Source organism: Prionailurus viverrinus, chromosome A2 (genome assembly GCF_022837055.1).
Source record: "Prionailurus viverrinus isolate Anna chromosome A2, UM_Priviv_1.0, whole genome shotgun sequence".
Classification (NCBI taxonomy): Eukaryota; Metazoa; Chordata; class Mammalia; order Carnivora; family Felidae; genus Prionailurus; species Prionailurus viverrinus.
Window position 1 is genome coordinate 91,006,688 of NC_062562.1, and position 20,519 is coordinate 91,027,206.

Consider the following 20,519-nt stretch of genomic DNA (forward strand, 5'->3'; position numbering starts at 1 on the left):
TGGCAACACACATACTGCCCTCACACACACGCACACGTACGCACATGGAGGAAAATACTGTGCACGTTGGTGTTTAGAACAAGAAAGATTCACTTTGAATTTTTATCCACTCACTTTGAATAAATTTTTCATATATATTGTACGTGAAATGAATCAAGTTAATATTATTGATTGGAAGTAAATTAGCAGCAATTACCCTAAGGACCCAAGTTTAACACAATTGTACATCTGTTTGCCTACCTCATAAAAACCCTTTTTTTCTAAATTCAGAGGATTGAAGGAAATAGGATTTGTGACTTTGTAGGGGGTACAGGGGTCAAAGTTCAAATAGTTAAGTGGGAGTTTCTCCTTGTGGCCTCATCAACCTCTCTTTCTGGCTCTCATCCCAAATGGCACCATCTCCATCTTCCAGAGAGCCACCTAGGGTCTGGGGCTGCTTCTGTCTTCTCTGTGAATAAAACAGGCTCACACATCAAATCTAAATACATAGGCCTGGCCTCCACTCTTCCGCCTTGTCATTCATGCATCATAGAACCTGACCTGTAGGTCCTGTGTTGTTTTACATTTTTCCTAATCTCCCTGGGACCACCAATGTGTGTCCTAACCTTTCCAATTTCTCAAGCGCTCTCAGCTTTTCTAGTTTTACTGCGTATCTTTTTCCTTAAAGCAATTCAAAGTCAGAGGAAAATTGAGAGCTATTTGGGTCAAGTTTCTCTAGTGCCAAAGTTGCATCTTGACCTATTATAATGTCACTTTGGGGGCGGGAGGGAGGGGCGGTAGTGGTCTTCTCAGCTATCTTCTTCATTCCCTGCAGAGAATTTCTAAATTATTTTTCCAGTCCTCTGACTGATCTCTCAAAAACCTACATGCTCCTTGGAATTTATCATTTAACCAATATTTGACAAATTTATATGTGAGGCACTATGGGAAGTACAGAAATGTCTAAGGCACTGTCCTTGATATCCAATAGCTTACAATCTAACGAGAAAGAAAGAAAGAAAAGAACAAATTGTTAAATTTGAACTTAAAAAAACTAGGCAAATAAATATTAAAAAATATGATCATCATAAACATAGCACAAACTATGGGAATTCAGCAAATGGAATTAGACCACCTTACAGCTAAAGTAATTTACGCTAGAAATTTTAAGTAGATTTGCTACAAATGATTGGATTTTAAATAGTCATCTACTCACAATAATTTCTTAAAGGATTCTGGGAAAAAATACATCTGTTGCACAGTAAAAATAAAGGAATTAGAATGCGCTTGACACATCCTGCTATTAAAAATGTCAGAAAGCTACAACCTCTGTTTACCCAATCGAAAACGGCCGTTCAGGAACAAAGACCATGCCTTTTATTGCCTATAATTCTGGCAGCGAAAAATTTTATAGCTAAATTTACAATCAAATTTCATATGCTATCACTAACCCTAAAATTTCTCCAGATCTTAAGGGTTTCTTTCTAGGGGAGAGTAGGCATGGTGGCTGGCGTTAGATCTTCCCTGAATAAACGACTTATTCATTGAATCAAACTGGATTTCGTTTTCGACACTGCGTCCCTGGGCAAAGTCAAGAGAGGAAGGAACGTACACATTAGCATACGCAGAGTATAGAAACGCTTCTTGCCCACGTATTCCAGGGGTTATATTCACAGCGAACCTCTGAGATTCTATTAATGCACCGATTAATAAAACATCGGTGAGCAGGTTGCCCGCAGAGGGCTACACATGCTTGTTTAGAGTTGACACATCACTCATCATCCCTGAACAGAGAACTTTGAGCACAGAGCTGCAGTCCTCCTGCTGCATGTGAATGTGGCTGCGGTAGGGAGCCTGTTTATCTGGGGGATGTGCCCCTGGCTGATTTCTAATGTAAGGAACCTGAAAGGAAGTGGCTGCTGCCCTTTCCCCCAATCCGATAAGGTGTTGCTCACAGATAAACCGTTGCATTAAATTAAGCATGTTTGTCTGTTTTTCAATGTTAAATTTTAATTTCCTGTTCTTTTAGTTCTTAGGGCTTCATTTTAAATAATGCTAAGTGTCTTTAAATTATTCATGGCCCTACGCTCTTAATCATTTTAAATTTTGCTTTAAGGAAAAGGTAAATAAGAAAATATTAAGACAGTCTATTTAAGCATTACTCTAATTGATTTTTAATTTGTAATTCTCCAAGACTACATTAAATGTTACTTAAAGATGCCTCGTCAGAAGGCTTAAAGGAAAAAGATTTTACATAGTGTTGTTGTCAGTCAACTTGTTTTTAAGATCTGTATATCTACTTTTTAAATGTATATGATATACGTAATATGTAATGGATTGCTTTTTGAGTCAAGCATTTAATAACAATTACCATGTTAAAAGAAACCCATGGTAAACTTATTTGGAAGATTTTCATAAATGGCAGAGATAGTTGGTAGAAACAGACACGAGTTCCTTTCCGTCCCTTTTGGCATAAAAACACCTAAGCATTTAGAATGTTATTCGACAGCAGGCATAATGTTCACTTGCTTGCAATTACAGTGTATATTCTGCATATCCAGCTCACGGCCTAGCACACACATAGTAGGTGTTCAATAAATATTTCATGAGTGAATGCGTCTCTGATGCTTTGAAAGAGGATAATATGCATGTTCCTAATTTAGTATTCTCCTCGCTGAAGCTTTCACTGAAGTAAATGTAGGTCAGCCTGAGGCCACATCTCTCCTACCTTCATAGGGGCCTGCCTCAGCAGGTATTTGTATTCCTTCCAAATACAAAGGAAGCATTTTTCTCTGGCAACTTCACAAAGTAGTATCTACAGTTCTACCTGTTAGTAGTTCTACCAGCAGAGTAATAGGAGAAGAGCACCTTGAGATGACGGGGTGGGCGATGAAATAAAAGAACCCCTTTCTCTACTTTAGTTCCCCTTTACTATGCCACAAATAAAATTGTCAAGAGTCATCTGCAAACATACTAGTCATGGATGTCCCTGTCCCTTCAAGGAATTTTTGTTGAGTATCTTCTGGATTGCAGGCAGACATTATGCCAGGCCCTGGATACACAAACATAAATAAAATACAGCCCCTATTTGTGAAACAGGCAGACTAATATGTATTATTACTTTCAGTGTAATGCAATGTTGCCTTTCAAGTTGGCTTTGGACAAGAGGATTTTCTTTCTTTTTTTTTCTTAAGTTTATTTATTTACTTTGAGAAAGAGAGAGAGAGAGAGGGCATGAGCAAGTGGGGGAGGGGCAGAGAGAGAGAGAGGGAGACAGAGAATCTTGAACAGGCTCCATGCTGTGAGCACAGAGGCTGACATGGGGTTCAAACCATGAGATCATGACCTGAGCAGAAATCAAGAGTCAGACGCTTAACCAACTGAGCCACCCCGGCACCCTTTCTTAAGAGAGAATTAAGAGAGCATTTTCTTAAGAGAGAATTAAGCTCTCCATAAACTGTAAGGTCGTCTTTACTCTTTGAGTAGTCAAACTTTCTACTGACCCAAGAGATACCTACCTGTTTTTCAGATACACGGTAAAGTTGTGTTGATGACCTTCTTTTAATTAGCTCTTTTCTTTTATTAGACACATAAAACAATTATTTTATAGAGCAATTTCTGCTTCTTTATCATTCATGATAATGATCACAGTGTCTTTTGCCTTCCATGGTAGTTTTGCTTCAAAGGGAATTACACATAGAGATCAAAGAGAGACCAGAAATTGATATGAAACACACACACACACACACATATATATATATATATATATATATATATATGACAGTATAAACTTTTTAAAAACTTATTATTAGGGGCTCCTGGGTGCTTCAGTCCATTTAGAGTCCAGCTCTTGGTTTCTGCTCAAGTCGTGATCTCACAGTACAGGGGATTGAGCCCCGCATTGGGCTCTGCACCAACAGAATGGAGCCTTCTTGGGATCCTCTCCCTCTTGCTCTCTCTCTGCCCCCCTCTCTCTCCTCTCTCTCTCTTTCAAAATAAATAAATAAACTTAAAAAGATTTTTATTATTAGACTTTCTAGTGCCCCGTGGCAGATCTCCCGGAGAGTCTCTGGGCTCACGCTGCGCGTTCCAATGACTGCTGCTGTCATTGCTGAGGCTCACACCTAAATAAACAAAACAAAACCCGGATGACTCACATGTCTCAAGAAAACAATCTATCACTTGCTTCATGCAAAAGGAACAGAAAGCATGTGGAAAGCTGGGCTTTAAAGGGCACTGCAGGTGTGCCTGGGTGGTTCAGTGGGTTAAGTGTCTGACTTCAGCTCAGGTCGTGATTTCCCGGTTTGTGAGTTCTAGCCCTACGTCACGCTCTGTGCTGACAGCTCGGAGCCTGGAGCCTGCTTTGCATTCTGTGTCTCCCCCTCTCTCTGCCCCTCCCATGCTCACGCTCTGTTTCGGTCTCTCAATAATAAACAAACGTTAAAGAAAAATTTTTTTTTAAAAATAAATAAACGGCACTGCTAACATGAGAAGGGAGAAATGTCAAAACTGTTAAAGTACATACTGAACTAGTTCCTGTCTCTTTTTTTATTGTTGGGTTTTGATTTTTTTCTTCACGCCTTAAAAATCCTCAATGTTGTGCCATTTTATTTATTCCCAATGAGCAAAGAAACAAATAAGAACTATAATAGTAATAGCAAACATTTCTTGAAGTAGCTACAGTAGGAATATAAAGCAGGATTTGAGCAGAGAAGGAAGAGAGGAAAAAATTCTTGGCCTTTCCTGGTAGTGATTATTGAGTCTTTGATGATAAGTGGGTGTTTGCCAGACAGATGGGTATAGAAGGGCATTCACGGCAAAGGGAAAAACATGAGCCACACCAGGCGCCATCAACATTCTAGAAGTCCTCTCAGGTAAACATAGTTCAGTAACAGCTGAGGCGCAGAGGTAGAAGGGAGCAGATGGGCCTGGTGAACAGTAAGGCTTGAGAGCTAGCCAGGGACAAGATTCTGGAGCACGAAGAAGTCAATCCTTCAACCTAGAGGCTGAAGGAAGTCGGTATAGACTGGTAGGAGACGGGCCATTCTGAGCGGCAAGTAAGACTCTGCATTCCTCGAGTGCCTCCTCGGGTGGGCCACCATTCAGATGACGAACATTTACCGACAAAGCTGACAGCACACAGCTGGTGTGGTTTTCGGACATCCTGACCAAGTGGAAGGCCAGCCCGGAGGACGCCCTCCCTCGTCAAACCCCACCAATACACAATCACGTACAAAAGCAGGAGAGCGGGCAGGTACACCAAACCACACACAGAAACACGCAACAGCACCCTGTCAGGAGAATGTTCCAGGAATCTCTGCCATCACCTCTCTCACCGGACTCTAAAAATAATAAGCTTACCTCATCTGGGGAGAGGGGCGGCACACAGGTGGCACGAAAGGGCCGGCCAGTGTTTGCTCCGGTGCTAGGTAGGTAGGTAGGTAGGTAGGTCTGCTGGCTTGTGTACATGCAACTGGGCTACTCCACACCAGGATTCTGGAATGTTCCCTAGGAAGACCCCAGCCTACTGTCAAAAACATGATTATCATGGCAGGGCTTTGCCTGCATCCTTGAAGGTGCGTTATGTTCTCCCCTATAATGTAAAAAGAAGCTTGATTTCTTGAAGCGTCCTAAGCCACGGTCTACTGCACAGACCCCACCACTGGTAATCACTACACCCCTCTGAATGTGAGGCCACATCAGGAGTTGCCTAACTCTGGCTGGAGGAGGCAGCTATCGGCGGCAATTGGAACTTTCCCCCATCATCTGCAGTCCAGGTGATACCATACAAATTTGAAAATGTTGTACTTGAGTAAGGTTATCTTTTCCTAACTGATAAAAACATGCCTTGGGGGCGGGCAGCAGGTCTGTAGAACCTCCTGCGATGGTCCTGTTAGTGAGAACAAGAGCCTAGCACGGAGGGGTTATAAACAAAGAGGTGGCGTTGAAGGAAGCTAATCAGGTAAACTTTACAGGACTTAGTGGCTAATTAAGGGTGGAAGCGGGGAAAGTGGGAAGGGCTCAAGCTTGCAGGTTTTTGGCATGAGCACCTGGATACAAAGAAGATCCAATCGCAGAGATCAGAGAGAGTCTATAACTTACAGACCTTGAGGTGTCACAGGGATGTGTAGGCAGGGCTGTTTAGCAGGCAGCTAACCTAGGAATCATTTCAGTGAGAGTTGAAACCTTGACAGTGGATGACCGAGCCTGGGGTGGGGAGGAGGTGTTCAACAATGAAATTTGAGATGTAGAAGAAAGAGAACAGAAACCTAGGAAGCTGGAGCAGGTAGAAAGTAGTCAGAATTTCAATGAAGTTCAAGTCAAATGAGGACTACAGTGGGGTTAGTGGATTTGAAAACTTAGCAGATCAGTAGTAGCTTTTTCCAGAGCCGCCTTTTTTTTTTTTTTCCTTAGAGCAGTGAAGGCAGAATCTTGATTGCAGCGGGCTGAGAGTATCTAGAATAAAGGAAGGACAGGAATGTGATGGCAGAAATACAGAAATGGTGAAAGAGCCACTTGGGTGTTTTGTTTCGTCCCCAAATGGAAAGAAAAGAGTGAATAAAAAGAGCTGGTCTATAAATGTAGCTGAAGGAGAAAGGATACAGATTAATCCAAGTTACTGCCCTACCATTGACTGACCAGAGCCAATGACCAAGTAGGTGAAGTACTGAACTTGGCACTAGGAAAACCAGAGTCTAAACATCACCTCCATTCCAGGTACACTCTGGTCGCTTCACTGTTTTAGTCCTCAGTACCCATTTCTGAGAGATGGAACCGCTAAGATCTGCGTCACCATGTGTTGTAAGGGCTGGGTGAGAATCCCTGTGGGGAGAGTGCCTGGTGTAGTGGTGCAGTATGTGTTTACTAACTGGTAATTTGAGTCATGATCCCGTCAAAGGTCTGATTGGGGACCCTCAATGTAATCACTGATGTTTTGTTTACCATTTTTGTTCATATAATTTTTATCTCTTTAGGAATTTGGTAACAGGCTCTGTTAGTCTGTTCCTCCCTTATTTGAAGGACAGGCCAAAGATCCAGTTTGGAAATGAGAGAGGAGGACTAGCGGGCAACATTGGCTTCATCCATTGATATCTCCCGGAGGTACAGAAGCAGGATTCATGAAGATGTTGACAACACTCCAAGTTCTCATGTTAGCTTTGTTTTCAAAGGGATTTTTACTCTCTTTAGGGGACCATAACTTTCTGAGGAGGGAAATTAAAATAGAAGGTGACCTTGTTTTAGGGGGTCTGTTTCCTATTAATGAAAAAGGCACTGGAACTGAGGAATGTGGGCGAATCAATGAGGACCGAGGGATCCAACGCCTGGAAGCCATGTTGTTTGCTATTGATGAAATCAACAAAGACAATTACTTGCTACCAGGAGTGAAGTTGGGTGTGCACATTTTGGATACATGCTCAAGGGATACCTATGCATTAGAGCAATCACTGGAATTTGTCAGGGCATCTTTGACTAAAGTGGATGAAGCTGAGTATATGTGTCCTGACGGATCCTATGCCATCCAAGAAAATATCCCACTGCTCATTGCAGGGGTCATCGGCGGCTCATACAGCAGTGTTTCCATACAGGTAAGATTGGCCAGCACTATTGTTAAAATGCTATGTCTCTTTGGTTTCATGTCCTGGGGAAACAAAAAGAAAATATCCTGATAATTGCCTTCATGGATAATATTAAAATATAATCGATTATTTCAGTGGGTATTTGGTAATACGGGCTTGCAGACGTAACATTTCTCTAGCGATGAAAACTGTTTAGAAGTGTCTCTGGTAGCTACTGTGGCATAACAAACTATCCCAAAACTCAGTGACTTAAAACAAGATTTATTAATATAATTTATAATAATTATAAATTGATCTGAATCTAAATTGATCTGAAGATCAGCTGGAGTGAGCTGATCGAGGTGGGGTTCAGCTGTGGGTGGCTCTATTCCTGGTTGTTCCTTATCCTCCACCTGGAATTGCTGGGCTAGCTCAGACGTGTTCTTCTCAGAGCAATGGCAGAGGTGCAAGGAAATGCAAAGTTAACTGCACGGGCCCCTTCCAAGTTTCTGCTTTATCATTCCTTCTAACATCCTGTTAACCAAAGCAACTGACAGGGCTCAGCCCAGAGTTGAGGAGCAGAGAAATATGTCCTGCCCACAGGACAAGTGCTATGAAATTACATCACAAAGGATGTGGGTATAAGGTGACATGATTATTTGAATCCATCCATACAATCAACCATCAGAAGAAATAGCATCTAAACTCTGGGGTTTTTTTACACAATTTTTACTAAAGCATCATTTTGTTCAGAGACTAATCGTAAACAGTTTCTCATGGTGCAAATCTGAAAATGTATGCAGAAAAGCCAGTGAATTACTACCATGGCGGTGGGGGGGGGGGGGGGGAGAAACAATTCAGCCTGTGACTTAAATTAAGATAAAAAGTTGACAATTGGATCTTATAATTATGTTAGAAAAAGAAGGAACACGTTATTCAAACTCTAGCAATTTTTACTCACACGGTCACAGAATTTTAGAGATGGAAAAGAGCTGAGAAATTACTAACTCAACCTTCTCATTTTCCCAAGTCCCAGAAAGACTGGTTTCACAAAAAGTCCTATTGGTAGGCAGCTCAAGAACTAGAACTCAAATCTTATGTACTTTTGTGCTCTTTCAACTGTTCCATATGGTTTCTATATGTTAGCTGCCATTCAATCTTTTTTTTTTTTTTTTTTTTTTTTTGGTGAGAGGCACGAAGGTCACAATAATAGAAGTGCATGGCATGAAGGTCACAATAATAAAAGTCCGTGATTCCAAGAGTCGTGTTCTTTGCCTCTTACCAAATTACTATAATCAAAGCCCCAAGCACTAACGGAAGTCAGATTACATTCATGTTATCTTTAGATGTCACAAACCACTTAAGTCGGCTCTATTTGCATTGGAATAACCTTATTTCTATCTCCTAGATTCCTGGCATTTAAAATTCTATGTACAATTCTGTGCTGCTCTAAATGAGCTACTTCAAATTTCTTTCCTTCTTCAGAACACACCCTCATATTATGAGTAATTAGGATAATTGGTTTTTCATAAACACCCTTTGGCTTCATTAGGTGGATAGAAAATATTGCACATCTCAAAGCATATTATGTTAATTTTGCCACTATCTCTATACTTGGATCAGGAGAGACGGGATTTGCTATTTGAGAAGAGAGAATTAAAAATATGTATCTGTCGTCTTTCAATAATAATCTCACCAGATGGGTGCCAATCATTTTATAAATATTTATATTATACCTGATATTACCACTGGTAAGAGAATATATATATGCTTTTCTGACCTTAGTTTCTTCAGTGCAATAAATTACACTCTACACCAGATGTGTAAATACCTGTTTAGCCAAAGTAATTAAACTATGCCAGGCAAACAGATTTTTTAAACTAATTTTACTCTTTTACTACCTATGTACCTTCAAAAGGCCGGGGGGGGGGGGCAAATTGTTCTATTAAAAAAAAAGTCTGGGCTACTAAAATCCTGTATGAGTTCACAAGGGAAGAAGCCATTTCTTAATCATCAAAGGACCTAGCTTATTATTTCATTCATGTGGTCAAAATTAACATAAAGTCACAAATGCTGATATGCTTTCTGTTTCTACAGCACAAATAAAGAATCCAAAAGTATCATGCTATAATGAAGGATATCAATTTTGACCACCAGAAAGATGGGGTTATGATTCCAACTCCACATTTTTTAGCTTATGTGTAAAATAAGCAAAATAGGGGCCCCTGGGTGGCTCAGTGAAGCTTCTCACTTCAGCTCAGGTCATGATTTCGTGGTTTGTGAGTTCAAGCCCCAAGTTGGGCTTTGTGCTGACAGCTCAGAGCCTGGAGCCTGCTTCTCTCTCTGCCTCCCTCTCTCTCTGCCCCTACCCTCCCTCTCTCTCCAAAATAAACGTTAAAAGTAAATAAATAAAATAAGCAAATAGCATCTACCTTGATAAGTTGTTGAGAGGATAAATTGATAGCATCTGTGGAAAATGCCTCACCAAAACACTACCATATTCAATAAATGGTAACTATTAGGTCCCCACAATGATAGGAAAAGTCAGTAGAAGAGCCACATCTAAAACCAACTCCATGGCCTTCCCAGTGGCCAAACAGTCCCATGAGGCCATTGTTGGTGCCCCATATGCTTCATCAACAAGTCAATCTGTGTATATCCCTTGTGTGTGTTCTGCACTAGGACAAGGGTTAGAAAGACCACTAAAGTAAGAAATAACACAGCCTTCACCTCAAGGAACTCACACTCTGGCTTCAGGTACAATATTCCTATGAAATAACAGTAACTACAATTCCCAATATGTTCATATAGCTCACAAGGTCAGAAACAACACTTAGAAAGGTTTTGAGAAAGATGGATAGCATGAAAGTTGCACTGGAGGAAGGCTAAGTGGGCCACAGTGTGAAGGAGACACTGGATCTGAAGAGGCCAATTAGAATATTGTGGCAGATACCCATGGGCCAGAGGACGAAGGCCTTGACACAGTAAGGGAGTGAGCTGGAGAGGAAGTGCAGAGATGGCTTCACCCCTTCCTCCATAGCCCCCTGGGGTCCTGACTGCTCAGGCTCTCATTAGACCACACACTGGTCCTGGCCAAAGTAAACTAGGGGGTGGAGTGATTTGTCTATACACTGAATTTCAGACAGCTTCCAAGGAACACTTCCCCACAGGGTCTTGCTTTCAGCTAGGCATCATGAACAAAGAGAGGTCTTAGGGAGACCCCTTAGGGAGCTCAGAGAATTCTTAGCTGTACAGCTAAGAATTAAGGTGTGTTAGGGGCACCTGGGTGGCTCAGTTGTTTAAGTGTCTGACTCTTGATTCCAGCTCAGGCCATGATTTCACAGTTTGTGAGATCGAGCCCCCATCCAGCTCTGCCCTGACAACATAGAGCATGCTTGGGATTCTCTCTCTTCCTCCCTCTCTGCTGCTCCCCAACTTGCATTCTCTCTCTCTCTCAAAATAAATGAGTAAATTTTAAAAAAAGAAAGAAAGAAGAAGAATTAAAGTGTGTTATCCGTTTGAAATAAATCTTTTAGTAAGAATTTTAAAACATAGTCAAAGGCAATCCAAAGCAATAAATTTCTAATGCTGAATTTAGAGCACTCTTGTATATTAATGAAGAAAACATTTTAAGAGAGTGGATTTTTCAGGGTACCTCTCACACTTGCCTACTACTCCTGGACTGACTCTTCTCATAAACCCCGGTGTCTGATAACCGTAGTAACAGCACGTAGCCGGTAGCCACAAAGATTCATTTACGTCAGGCAACACTGTAATCCATTTTTAACTACTTTTGACTTCCTGAATATTTAATGGAAAGTATCTTTGCTTGAACTGAGCAGAGGGGAAAAAAGAGGGTGAAGCCAGAGAAGAAATGTACTAACACAAATCCACCACCCAGTTTGAAAACTTCCTATCATCTAATTGTAACGCCCAGTCCCAAACCAAAGAGTTTTTTGTTACAAAACTGCCTGTTGAGAGAGAGGATTTTAGAGAATGATAATAATCCCCCTACGTGAGCCTGGATTGCTTTCTTGGTGGGATTGCTTGAGGAGATGCTTTCTCTCCCGCTTCCTCTTCTTTCATTATCTTCTCACTAACTGAAAAGAACTCTCTGGAAGTCAGCAGAGGAGATACCTCCTGCTGTGTTAGCTCATACAATAGGCATTGTTTGCAGAGGGTGAAAACTGCATGAAAGAGGAAATTCTTAATGATTTACTGAGTTAAATTGTATCACCATGGATGAAGACCTTAATAATTATTTTCCCAACACTCTTATTAAGCAGCGCAAACCACTCTGTGGTTGTCCCTTTTATAAAGCAACAGTATTGATTTCTTAACTGGATAATCAATGAAAGCTAGCACCAAAATCCTTCTTTATTAGCAAATATACATGGGATCTATTGACCTCCTCTGGTGATTCTCTTTAAGACGATTCTGCTCTTCCCCATAAGCTTGCAATCTACCCACTTCAAGGGAAAATAGTATTTATTCAAGAAGAGTATCGGGTTGGTTGCCTTTAGCTGGGCCATTGTCTACAGGGTACTTATTTTGAAGCATTGTTCATGCTTGTGCTTTTTTAAACAGACTACAATGAGAGCTCCTCAGCTGTCCATTCAAACATGTCCCTTGAATTGTTCTAAAAACGTTCCTCTCTCTTTTTCAGAGGATGTGTCATTTTTTTCAGTCTTTCTTGCCGACCTGGAGCACATTTTAACTGAAATGACAGGTATTAGTTGACCCAGCTGTTGTGTCCCTGAGTGTTAAAGTGACCTCAGCAACAAATGGGGGCCTGGGTTAGATGGCATCTAAAAGATGAGCTCATAGAAAGGGCAGAAGAGAGCCTTGAAAGGATCTCACTACCTCTCTCTCATGCCCAGGATAGTCAGACCCTTTTACAGGCAATATCCGTATCTCAGGACCTTTCTAGCCCTGGGAGAGAGTCATTGTGACATTAGTATCATGACACGGATTTGGAATGCCATGCATTGCTTCCATCATGTCTCTGATCAGAATAACTCCTTAAACTAAATCCCTTGCAGTAGGTTTCATGGGTTTTATCTAGATGGGGCAAGGGGAACTGCACATCAAGACACCACTCTCTTATTCCTCCACCAATTCCACGGCGCAAAAGCGGTCCGCCACTGGCCAGTTTGAATTAAGCATTGCCCTCCCTCCCAATGATTCATTTCTTTTTTAAATTCAAATGCTTTAGGAAGAGTCACACACGAATTGCTCGTCTTATTATAACAGCATTAGAAAAATAATCGAAGGACTTGGAGATACAAAAGCCTTCGTGCAGTTAACTATGTCCAAGTCTCAGACAGACTGCTGGATGGAAAATTTTATACTTTTTATGTGGATCAATAAGGTGAACCTAGAGGAGAGTTTCTCAGCCTTGGCAGTATTGGGCTGGTGCTGCCCTTGTGCTTGGGAGGTTTCTTTAGCAGCCATCACCGGCCTCCACCCGCTAGACTCGATGCCGGCAGCACCTGAAGTTGTGACATCCAAAAATGTTCCCATGGCTTGCCAAATCACAGAGCTATGGCCCTTCCCAACAGGCAATCACTGATCTAGAACAAGGCGCATTTAGGGCCAACGTAAGGGAGATGTCCTAGAAATGAAACAGCAGGGGGTGTGAGGAAGTGAGTCCTCTGTCACTGGGGTTATTCAAGCAAAACTGGCCCATTTTTGAAAGTGAAGCAGCATGTTCATGTTGGTATTAGAACTATACGGCATTTAAGGGCACTTCTCGCGTAACCAAAATGCTCTACTATTGCGATACAAGGGATTACCACAGAAGTAGTATCTCAAATATGAAGCAAATAAATAATCGGCTCTTCTCTGTCAGGCTCACTTTGAAGAAGCCCAGCCAATTGTTATTTCACTTGATTATGGTAGTATTTTTATGAGTTTGGTGAACCCGGCATCTCAATTACCTACATATTACAACCAGGGCTCTCACGAAAATCATTTTTCATCAGAAAATAAGCATCTATTAAGCATTTATAGTTTAAGAACATCAAGAATACTATTGTGTAGGGTCTGGGTAACATGGAGCAGAGAGAATATAAAATAAAATTTAAAAACAGACCTCTTAGGGGGCTCCTGGGTGGCTCAGTCAGTTAGGCATCTGACTTCAGCTCAGGTCATGATCTCACGGTCTGTGGGTTCAAGCCCTGTGTCGGGCTTTGTGCTGACAGCTCAGAGCCTGGAGCCTGCTTCAGATTCTGTGTCTCCCTCTCTCTCTGCCCCTCCCTGCCTCATGTCTGCCTCTGCCTTGGAAAAATGAATAAACCTTAAAATTTTTTTTTAAAAATAGACCTCTTAGGAGTCTCTGAGGCCTGTATAAGCAAATGAGGAGGTATCAAACCCATATATAAAACAGGCGTAAGAATAGGACCTGAGTATCAATTGACAGCATAAGCCCTAGGAGACCAGAGAGCATGACAGAATGAGCAGAAGGCAGTGGAGATAAACAGGAAAAAGACATTTAGATCAGTGTAAACATCAAGCCTGCCTCTGAAGTCTCCCTGGAAAGTTGCTTTCTCATAGTCTCCCAGAGAGGATCTGCACATTCTTTCATGAAAGAGAGAACACAGTGTTTCTTCCACCTGGGATGTAATGTTCTTCAGCTGTCTGTAGGCCTTCCCAAACCCCACCTACCTTCAGTTCTCACTTCCAACCCTACCCTTCTTGAGAAACGCTTCCCAAGCTCCCACAACGTAAACACACATCACCACTACTATCTTATTAAATACCATTGTTTATTTGCAGATCTAGTTTTCCACCAACTGATAAGCCACATGAGTTTAGGAAATGCATCCTTTTGCCTGTGTACTGAGGGCACCAAGGATAATGCCTCTACCAGGTAAACAAATCTCGGACTCGGGGGGTCACAGCCGCGACCCACCTATTCCAGATTAGTCTAGGTGTTCGTAAGTTTCAAATAAGCATTTTCTTACAATGGAAAACTGGGTTTGATGCAAAAGGACGATGATGTAGCAAAGTGAGAATGTGGGACAAAAGTTTCCCCCCACTCTCCCCTCCTCTACTGCCTGCACGTGGGCCACAAAAGATATACCTTGATTTCAGTATCAAAAGATACCACAAAGATACACAAATGGGTTCTACTTCCTTTGCGCTTAGAGTTGTCCAGGGACAACCAACCAAGTTCACAGAGCTGGGCGCCCATGGCCATTCCAGATGAGGAGAGGGCTCTGTTCTTAGTCCACACAGAGTCATCAGAGGGCCAAGTATTGCCACAGCCTATGCTCATAGCTAATGCAGAAGAGAAGGAAACATCATCCTGACCTCAACAAAAGCAGAGTGACAGCATTAGAAATCCATTCACTAATCTATCTTTAGTGTGTCAATCACCAGAAAAGTAAAGATGATAGTTGTATTTAGTAAGTTTAATATTGCAGATACAATGATCATGGCACAGATATGCTACAACTATACATTTTTAGCAAGGCTTTCCTAAAATTTTACTTTCAGCTCGGTGATTTAAAACTCTGCATGCAGACAGGGTTCATTTAAGCCTTCATTGCCTCTTTCCTCATGTCTAAGTTGGAGATATTAATGGTACTCTCTTCCTGGTAATTATAGGAATTAAATGAGACAATACATTTAAAAACAGCAAAAATAGTGTTTCACACATAATGAACATTTAACATTTTAGATTTTAGTAGATATTATTATTGATATTATTAGTTTTTAAGTTTATTTATTTATTTTGAGAGAGACAGGGACAGCGTGAGTAGGGGAGGGACAAAGAGAGAGGGAGAGAGAGAATCCCAAGCAGGCTCCAGGCTGTTGGTGCAGAGCCTGACGTGGGCTCAAACCCATAAACTATACGATTGCGACCTGAGCCGAAGTCAGACACTTAACTGACTGAGCCACCCACGCACCTCTGGTATTATTATTATTATATCATTATTATATGTTAGTTTGTTTTTGTTTTTTTAACTTTTAACAACTGCAGTCCAAGAGAGACAGTTCTTGGAGGCATTGGGGGTCATTCAAGGTGAAGTCTCTACTACTTTGCAAATAGTGGAAACAACATTAGGATCCTGAGAGCTTGCCTCCCACACTGCTCTCCTGATCAACCCCTCACAGAGCCAAAGCTTCAGGAAACTCCAACTCAAAAGTTATCTCAAATAGAATCTTTTTATTTATTTCCTTTCCAGACTTTTCATTCTAAAGCAATTTCACAAAGCTGATTGTTTTGAAACCTCCCCTCATTGCTCCTGCTTCCCCTCCTCAAAAAAAAAAAAAAAAAAAAGGGCAATACTGTTCAAGGACTTTATCACCGGGAGGGAGGCAATAGCAATTTTAAAATGCTTTTGTTAACATTGTTTCATTGTAGAAATTTCTCACCAGAGGTAATTATCTAAGATGCGCTGGTTGGTTGGTTTCGTTTTGTTTTGTTTTTCCTTTGCTTTGGGGTTAATTTATTCCTTAATTAATTCCCCTTCTGTCGTGTTTATTTGGAAACTACTCTTGTGAAAAACAAGAGGTTACCATCAGGACCACTTGTCCAATGGGCAAGAGAATGGCCCATGGCTGAGAACCAGCTTTTTTTTGCCATCACATGTCTTTGACGGAGGTCATAGGATGAAATGCAAGGAATACAGACATTCCTGACATATCAGCAAGTGTTTTATACTGTGAAATAGATGAATAGGTAAGCTAATTGAATTAGGACTCCTGACACCTTTAGCTAAACCTAAGATGTGATTTTGCTTTAACAACACAAAGTTCTCTTTTCAAATTACCATTAAACATGTGCCTTTTAAATGGATCAATACATAAGGCTCAGGATTTCAATACGGAAGGAGCCAACACTTGGCAGTTTATGATAATGAAAGTTCATTGATTTAATGTAGTAGAAGTGCTTTTACTGGTCTATGAAAAATGAAGTTGAAAACTTACAGAGTGTTTTTCTAATTAATGGACTTTGGAAATTTAAGAATAGTGTTCCAGAAACACTTGGAGTTAAATTCTAAGCAAACGTTGATACTCCAGGCAGTATATCAGTGGGACTTTGGACACTGAAATTGGGGTGTTGCTATTTCTGACATCACCACCTGGTATGTTATGGAAATCCCTCTGTTACTAGTGACAAACCCTTGATTCTTGCCAGCTCTGACTTTACCTTCCAATAGAGGGAACTGCAACACAGGGGAGAATACAATAGAAGCAAACACTTTCAAAAACTATATTCCAGATTTAGACCGGATTTCCTTGCCAAGTGGTCAGAATGGCAAAGCATCTTGAAACATTTGCCATCACTTAATAGGGCTGAATTTGTAGGGCATGCATCCCAGGGACCCATTGGTTTCTCCCAGGCACTGTGCCTCCGGTTTGGGGAGCTGCCATCAGGTTCACAGTGAGGCCTCGTAGGACACAAACCAGGCAATTGAGCTTCCCCAATGTGGAAAACAGATGTGATTGAACACATCATCTACAATTTGTTCAGAATTTTTCCATTGAAAGTACCTTTCCGTAGAAGTAAAAACTATATGTATGTCGTAAGCACATCTCACCTATGCTTACACAGTAGTTTTAAGGAATATCACTGGGAACCAGATTTAAAGAAGTCCAACAGCCCACACAAGTTGGTGCCATCCAGCAAATTTCAACTGTTACCAATGGCCACTGAACGGACTCTCAGTGTTCATTTCCACATTAAAGAAAGGCTTTAGCAGGGATTTAAAAGTTCTTTACCCTTTCTATTCTGTCCAACGACCAGTATTATTTATGACCTGCTTCTTTCCAAGAAGGATTGAAGGTGGCCTGTAAGGACACGAACAGGATAACAAAGAAGACACAAGTATTTGAGTACTACCAACCAAATAAAAGAGGTTTTTTTTTTAAGTTTGTTTGTTTGTTTGTTTGTTTATGAGAAAGAGAGAGAGAGAGAGAGCAGGAGCAGGGGAGAAGCTGAGAAAGAGAAAGAGAATCCCCAGGAGGGTCCGGTACAGAGCTCAATGCAGGGCTCCATTGCATGAGATCATGACCTGTGCCAAAATCAAGAGTCGGGTGCTCCACCGACTGAGCCACCCAGGGCCCCTCCAAATAAAACAGTTTTAGGTGGGCTGACATTTTCCATTAAACCTCCAATCTTGATATTTCTAGTATGAACTTATTCATCATTACTGGGGTTACATGAACTCACAGCCTAAGTCAGGATGAGTGTTTTGTTAATCTTATTACCTTTCCCTGACTCTTTCTTTTCAAGTTGGATGTCATACAGTACAGCGTTTTTGTATTTATTTTTCTTTTGTTTTTATTCGAGTATGAGAGAGAGAGAGAGAGAGAGAGAGAGAGAGAGAACATGAGTGGGGGAGGGGCAGAGAGAGAGAGAGAGAGAGAGAGAGAGAATCTTAAGCAGGCTCCATGGTGAGTATGCCTTGATCCCACGAATCACGAGATCATGACCTGAGCCAAAATCAAGAGCCAGACACACTCAACCGACTGAGCCACCCAGGCACCCCCACTATAGCCTTTTTTTTTTAAACACAACTTTAAAAGTCATGTCATTCCCTTAATTAAAAATTTTAATGGTTTTATTTTGTAAACAAATCCAAAAATGTTTAGTACACGCTAAAATCCAAAATGTTTAGCACAGCATATAAAACACTTAGCAGTGTAGCTACAGTCCCTTTGTTCTTTGCCTTCTACTAAATATTGCAAGACACTTGGTGCCCTGATAATACTAAACTATCGGATACTATTAAAACAAAGACCCTTCTCTATGTATTCTTACATCCTTCTCTCTTTCTCTGGTGACGTTTCACTGATCCTTCAAGATCAAGCCTACAAGTTTCCTCTCCAGGAGGGCCTGCCATGACTCACCTGAGTGTTATTAGTTGCTCGTTCACCTGTGTTTCTGTATAAGTTTGTATACACGTACCTCAAAATTTTAAACCTTGGCTGTGCTTTTTTCTTTCTTGCACCAGACTATAATTTCATGGAAGGCAGTGGGGGTACCTTACTCATGACAGAAAAATCTAAAGTTTAGAAGAGTGCCTTATACCATTGGCACTGATCAAAGTCCGCTGAATGAATGACTGCTGGGTGAGATGTTACCATCATCTCTATCACTTTCTGAGCCTTTGCTAAGTGCCAGCCCCTGAGTTCAATACTTCACTTGTGTTGTCATTTCATCCTCACATAACTTCTCAAGCAAGGGACTACTATTATTTCCTTTCTACAGACGAGATAACTGAATCTTAAAGGAGTTAAAACAATTCGCCTAAGGTCACACAACTGGCGAGGGAAGGAGCGGGGCTTCCAAACGTTGGCCTCTTTGATTCCGCTCCAGCGCAATGAACCACTACACTATTTGCTTTTCTTCCTGACACCTCTGTTGAAGTAGTGAACAGCCAAAGGGGAAACCATGAATAACACAGTTCTATTTGCTACAAATAATGTGGTATGTGACCTTCTGCCCTAAATTATTGCCCCAGGACCTCAGGAGGAAATAGTAACCTTTTTTTTTTTTTTTTTTTTGGTTCAACCGGGCCTTAGCCCTCATCTGCCCCCAGGCGTAGCAACAACTTTTGGCCTTTGGTTAACAGCTAACAAGGAAAGAAATGTCTCTCTCATTGGTAAGACTATATTTGTCGTGTTGTCGTTAGGCAAGTCACTTCAGGGGTCACAGAAAACATGGTTTAATGCAACTTGTGGCTCTGTTAAATCCTCGAACAGGCATTGTCGAAAATCAATCCCCGAGGTACGAAAAGACCTGCTTCTAACGGATCTGTTGGTGTCAAGTCCCCCTGGGAGCCATGCTTTTGCAGGTGTTACTGGCAAACACGAACACACTCTGGACCAGATCCGACATAGACCTCTTGATCCCGTTGTTAGTGACTGGAACCCAAATGAATTCGGTTCCATGATTTCTCTCGAAAATTAATTCATGGAGAAAAAGGGGAGCAAAAGTCAGATGCCAACCGATTCAGTCGGCAAAATACCTTCTGGCTCTTCTTCTAAGCACGTGCTGAGTCAGGATGGAAACAAAGTTATTCCTCCAATAGTGCCGTGTTAGGAAGGGAGCAAGACAGAGCATCATGTCACCATGAGAAACCCGACATGTCTTATAATACTGGTCCCCCCAAAAAAACGTGATTCGAGGAGTCCTATGTGGTTTGCATATCATTTCAGTTTTGAAAGCACCCAAATGGGTAACCTTTCTATTCATAAATCCATTTGCCACGAATGGAGAAAATGAAAGTATATTATTGTCCAGGTTGTAAGCCACAGGCGTTGAGTGCAGCGATTTCGGGAGAGGTTGGGATAGAAATCAGGGTAACTTCAAGGCATTTTTGTAAGTTTTCGCCACAGATAAAGAATCCTTTGTCTGGACTGCCCCTACAAAATCATCAGGACTGAGTCAGGCTGTTGAATGGGAAAGGCAGTATGAACCTTTGACTAGTGTTCGGGGGGCCACGGCATGCAAGAGTTAGTGACTTTTGCAGATTATACTGAGTAAACTGGCATTTGCTACACTCTATTATGTGATTTCCTAAATCCAGATTAATCTCTGGCCTTCAGTCATGGGCTGTAGTCAACTGTTTTCATGCAAAATGTTCCCAGATGTGCTGCAGGTAGGGCAGTCCAAAAAAAAAAAAAAAAAACAAATGACTAATCCTTTCCACAGTAACAATATGATTGGCATCCTTTATGGGCAGATAACTCATGTGATGTGAACAGCTTGGATTCCTCAGGCGGTTTCTCAACTATATACCACCTCCAGTTGCAGTTTAAAATACAAACCAATCCGGGATTTTGTACAGCTGACAGTGCAACTTGGTCATTTGGAAGAGCAGGGTCGGTGAGGTCTCTTACCATCACCACTTTCACAACCTGCTTCGTGTACTCACGTGGGTTATGAGGTAGCAGATGGTTCAAAGTGCAGCCCTCAGTGTTTCTCTTCCAGACTTATATATAATCGCTTAGTTAAAAGGACGGAGC

General features: G+C 41.4%; 1 protein-coding gene across 2 annotated transcripts in view; it reads left to right on the forward strand.

Moving 5' to 3' along the window:
* Window positions 1-7,097: 7,097 nt before the first annotated feature.
* Window positions 7,098-20,519, forward strand: part of GRM3 (glutamate metabotropic receptor 3) — a 98,021-nt gene continuing 84,599 nt past the window's right edge. For both annotated transcript variants that reach the window (XM_047849372.1, XM_047849370.1), the window contains exon 1: window positions 7,098-7,565. In XM_047849372.1, the coding sequence (XP_047705328.1) occupies window positions 7,098-7,565 (468 nt within the window). The remainder of the gene's footprint in view (window positions 7,566-20,519) is intronic.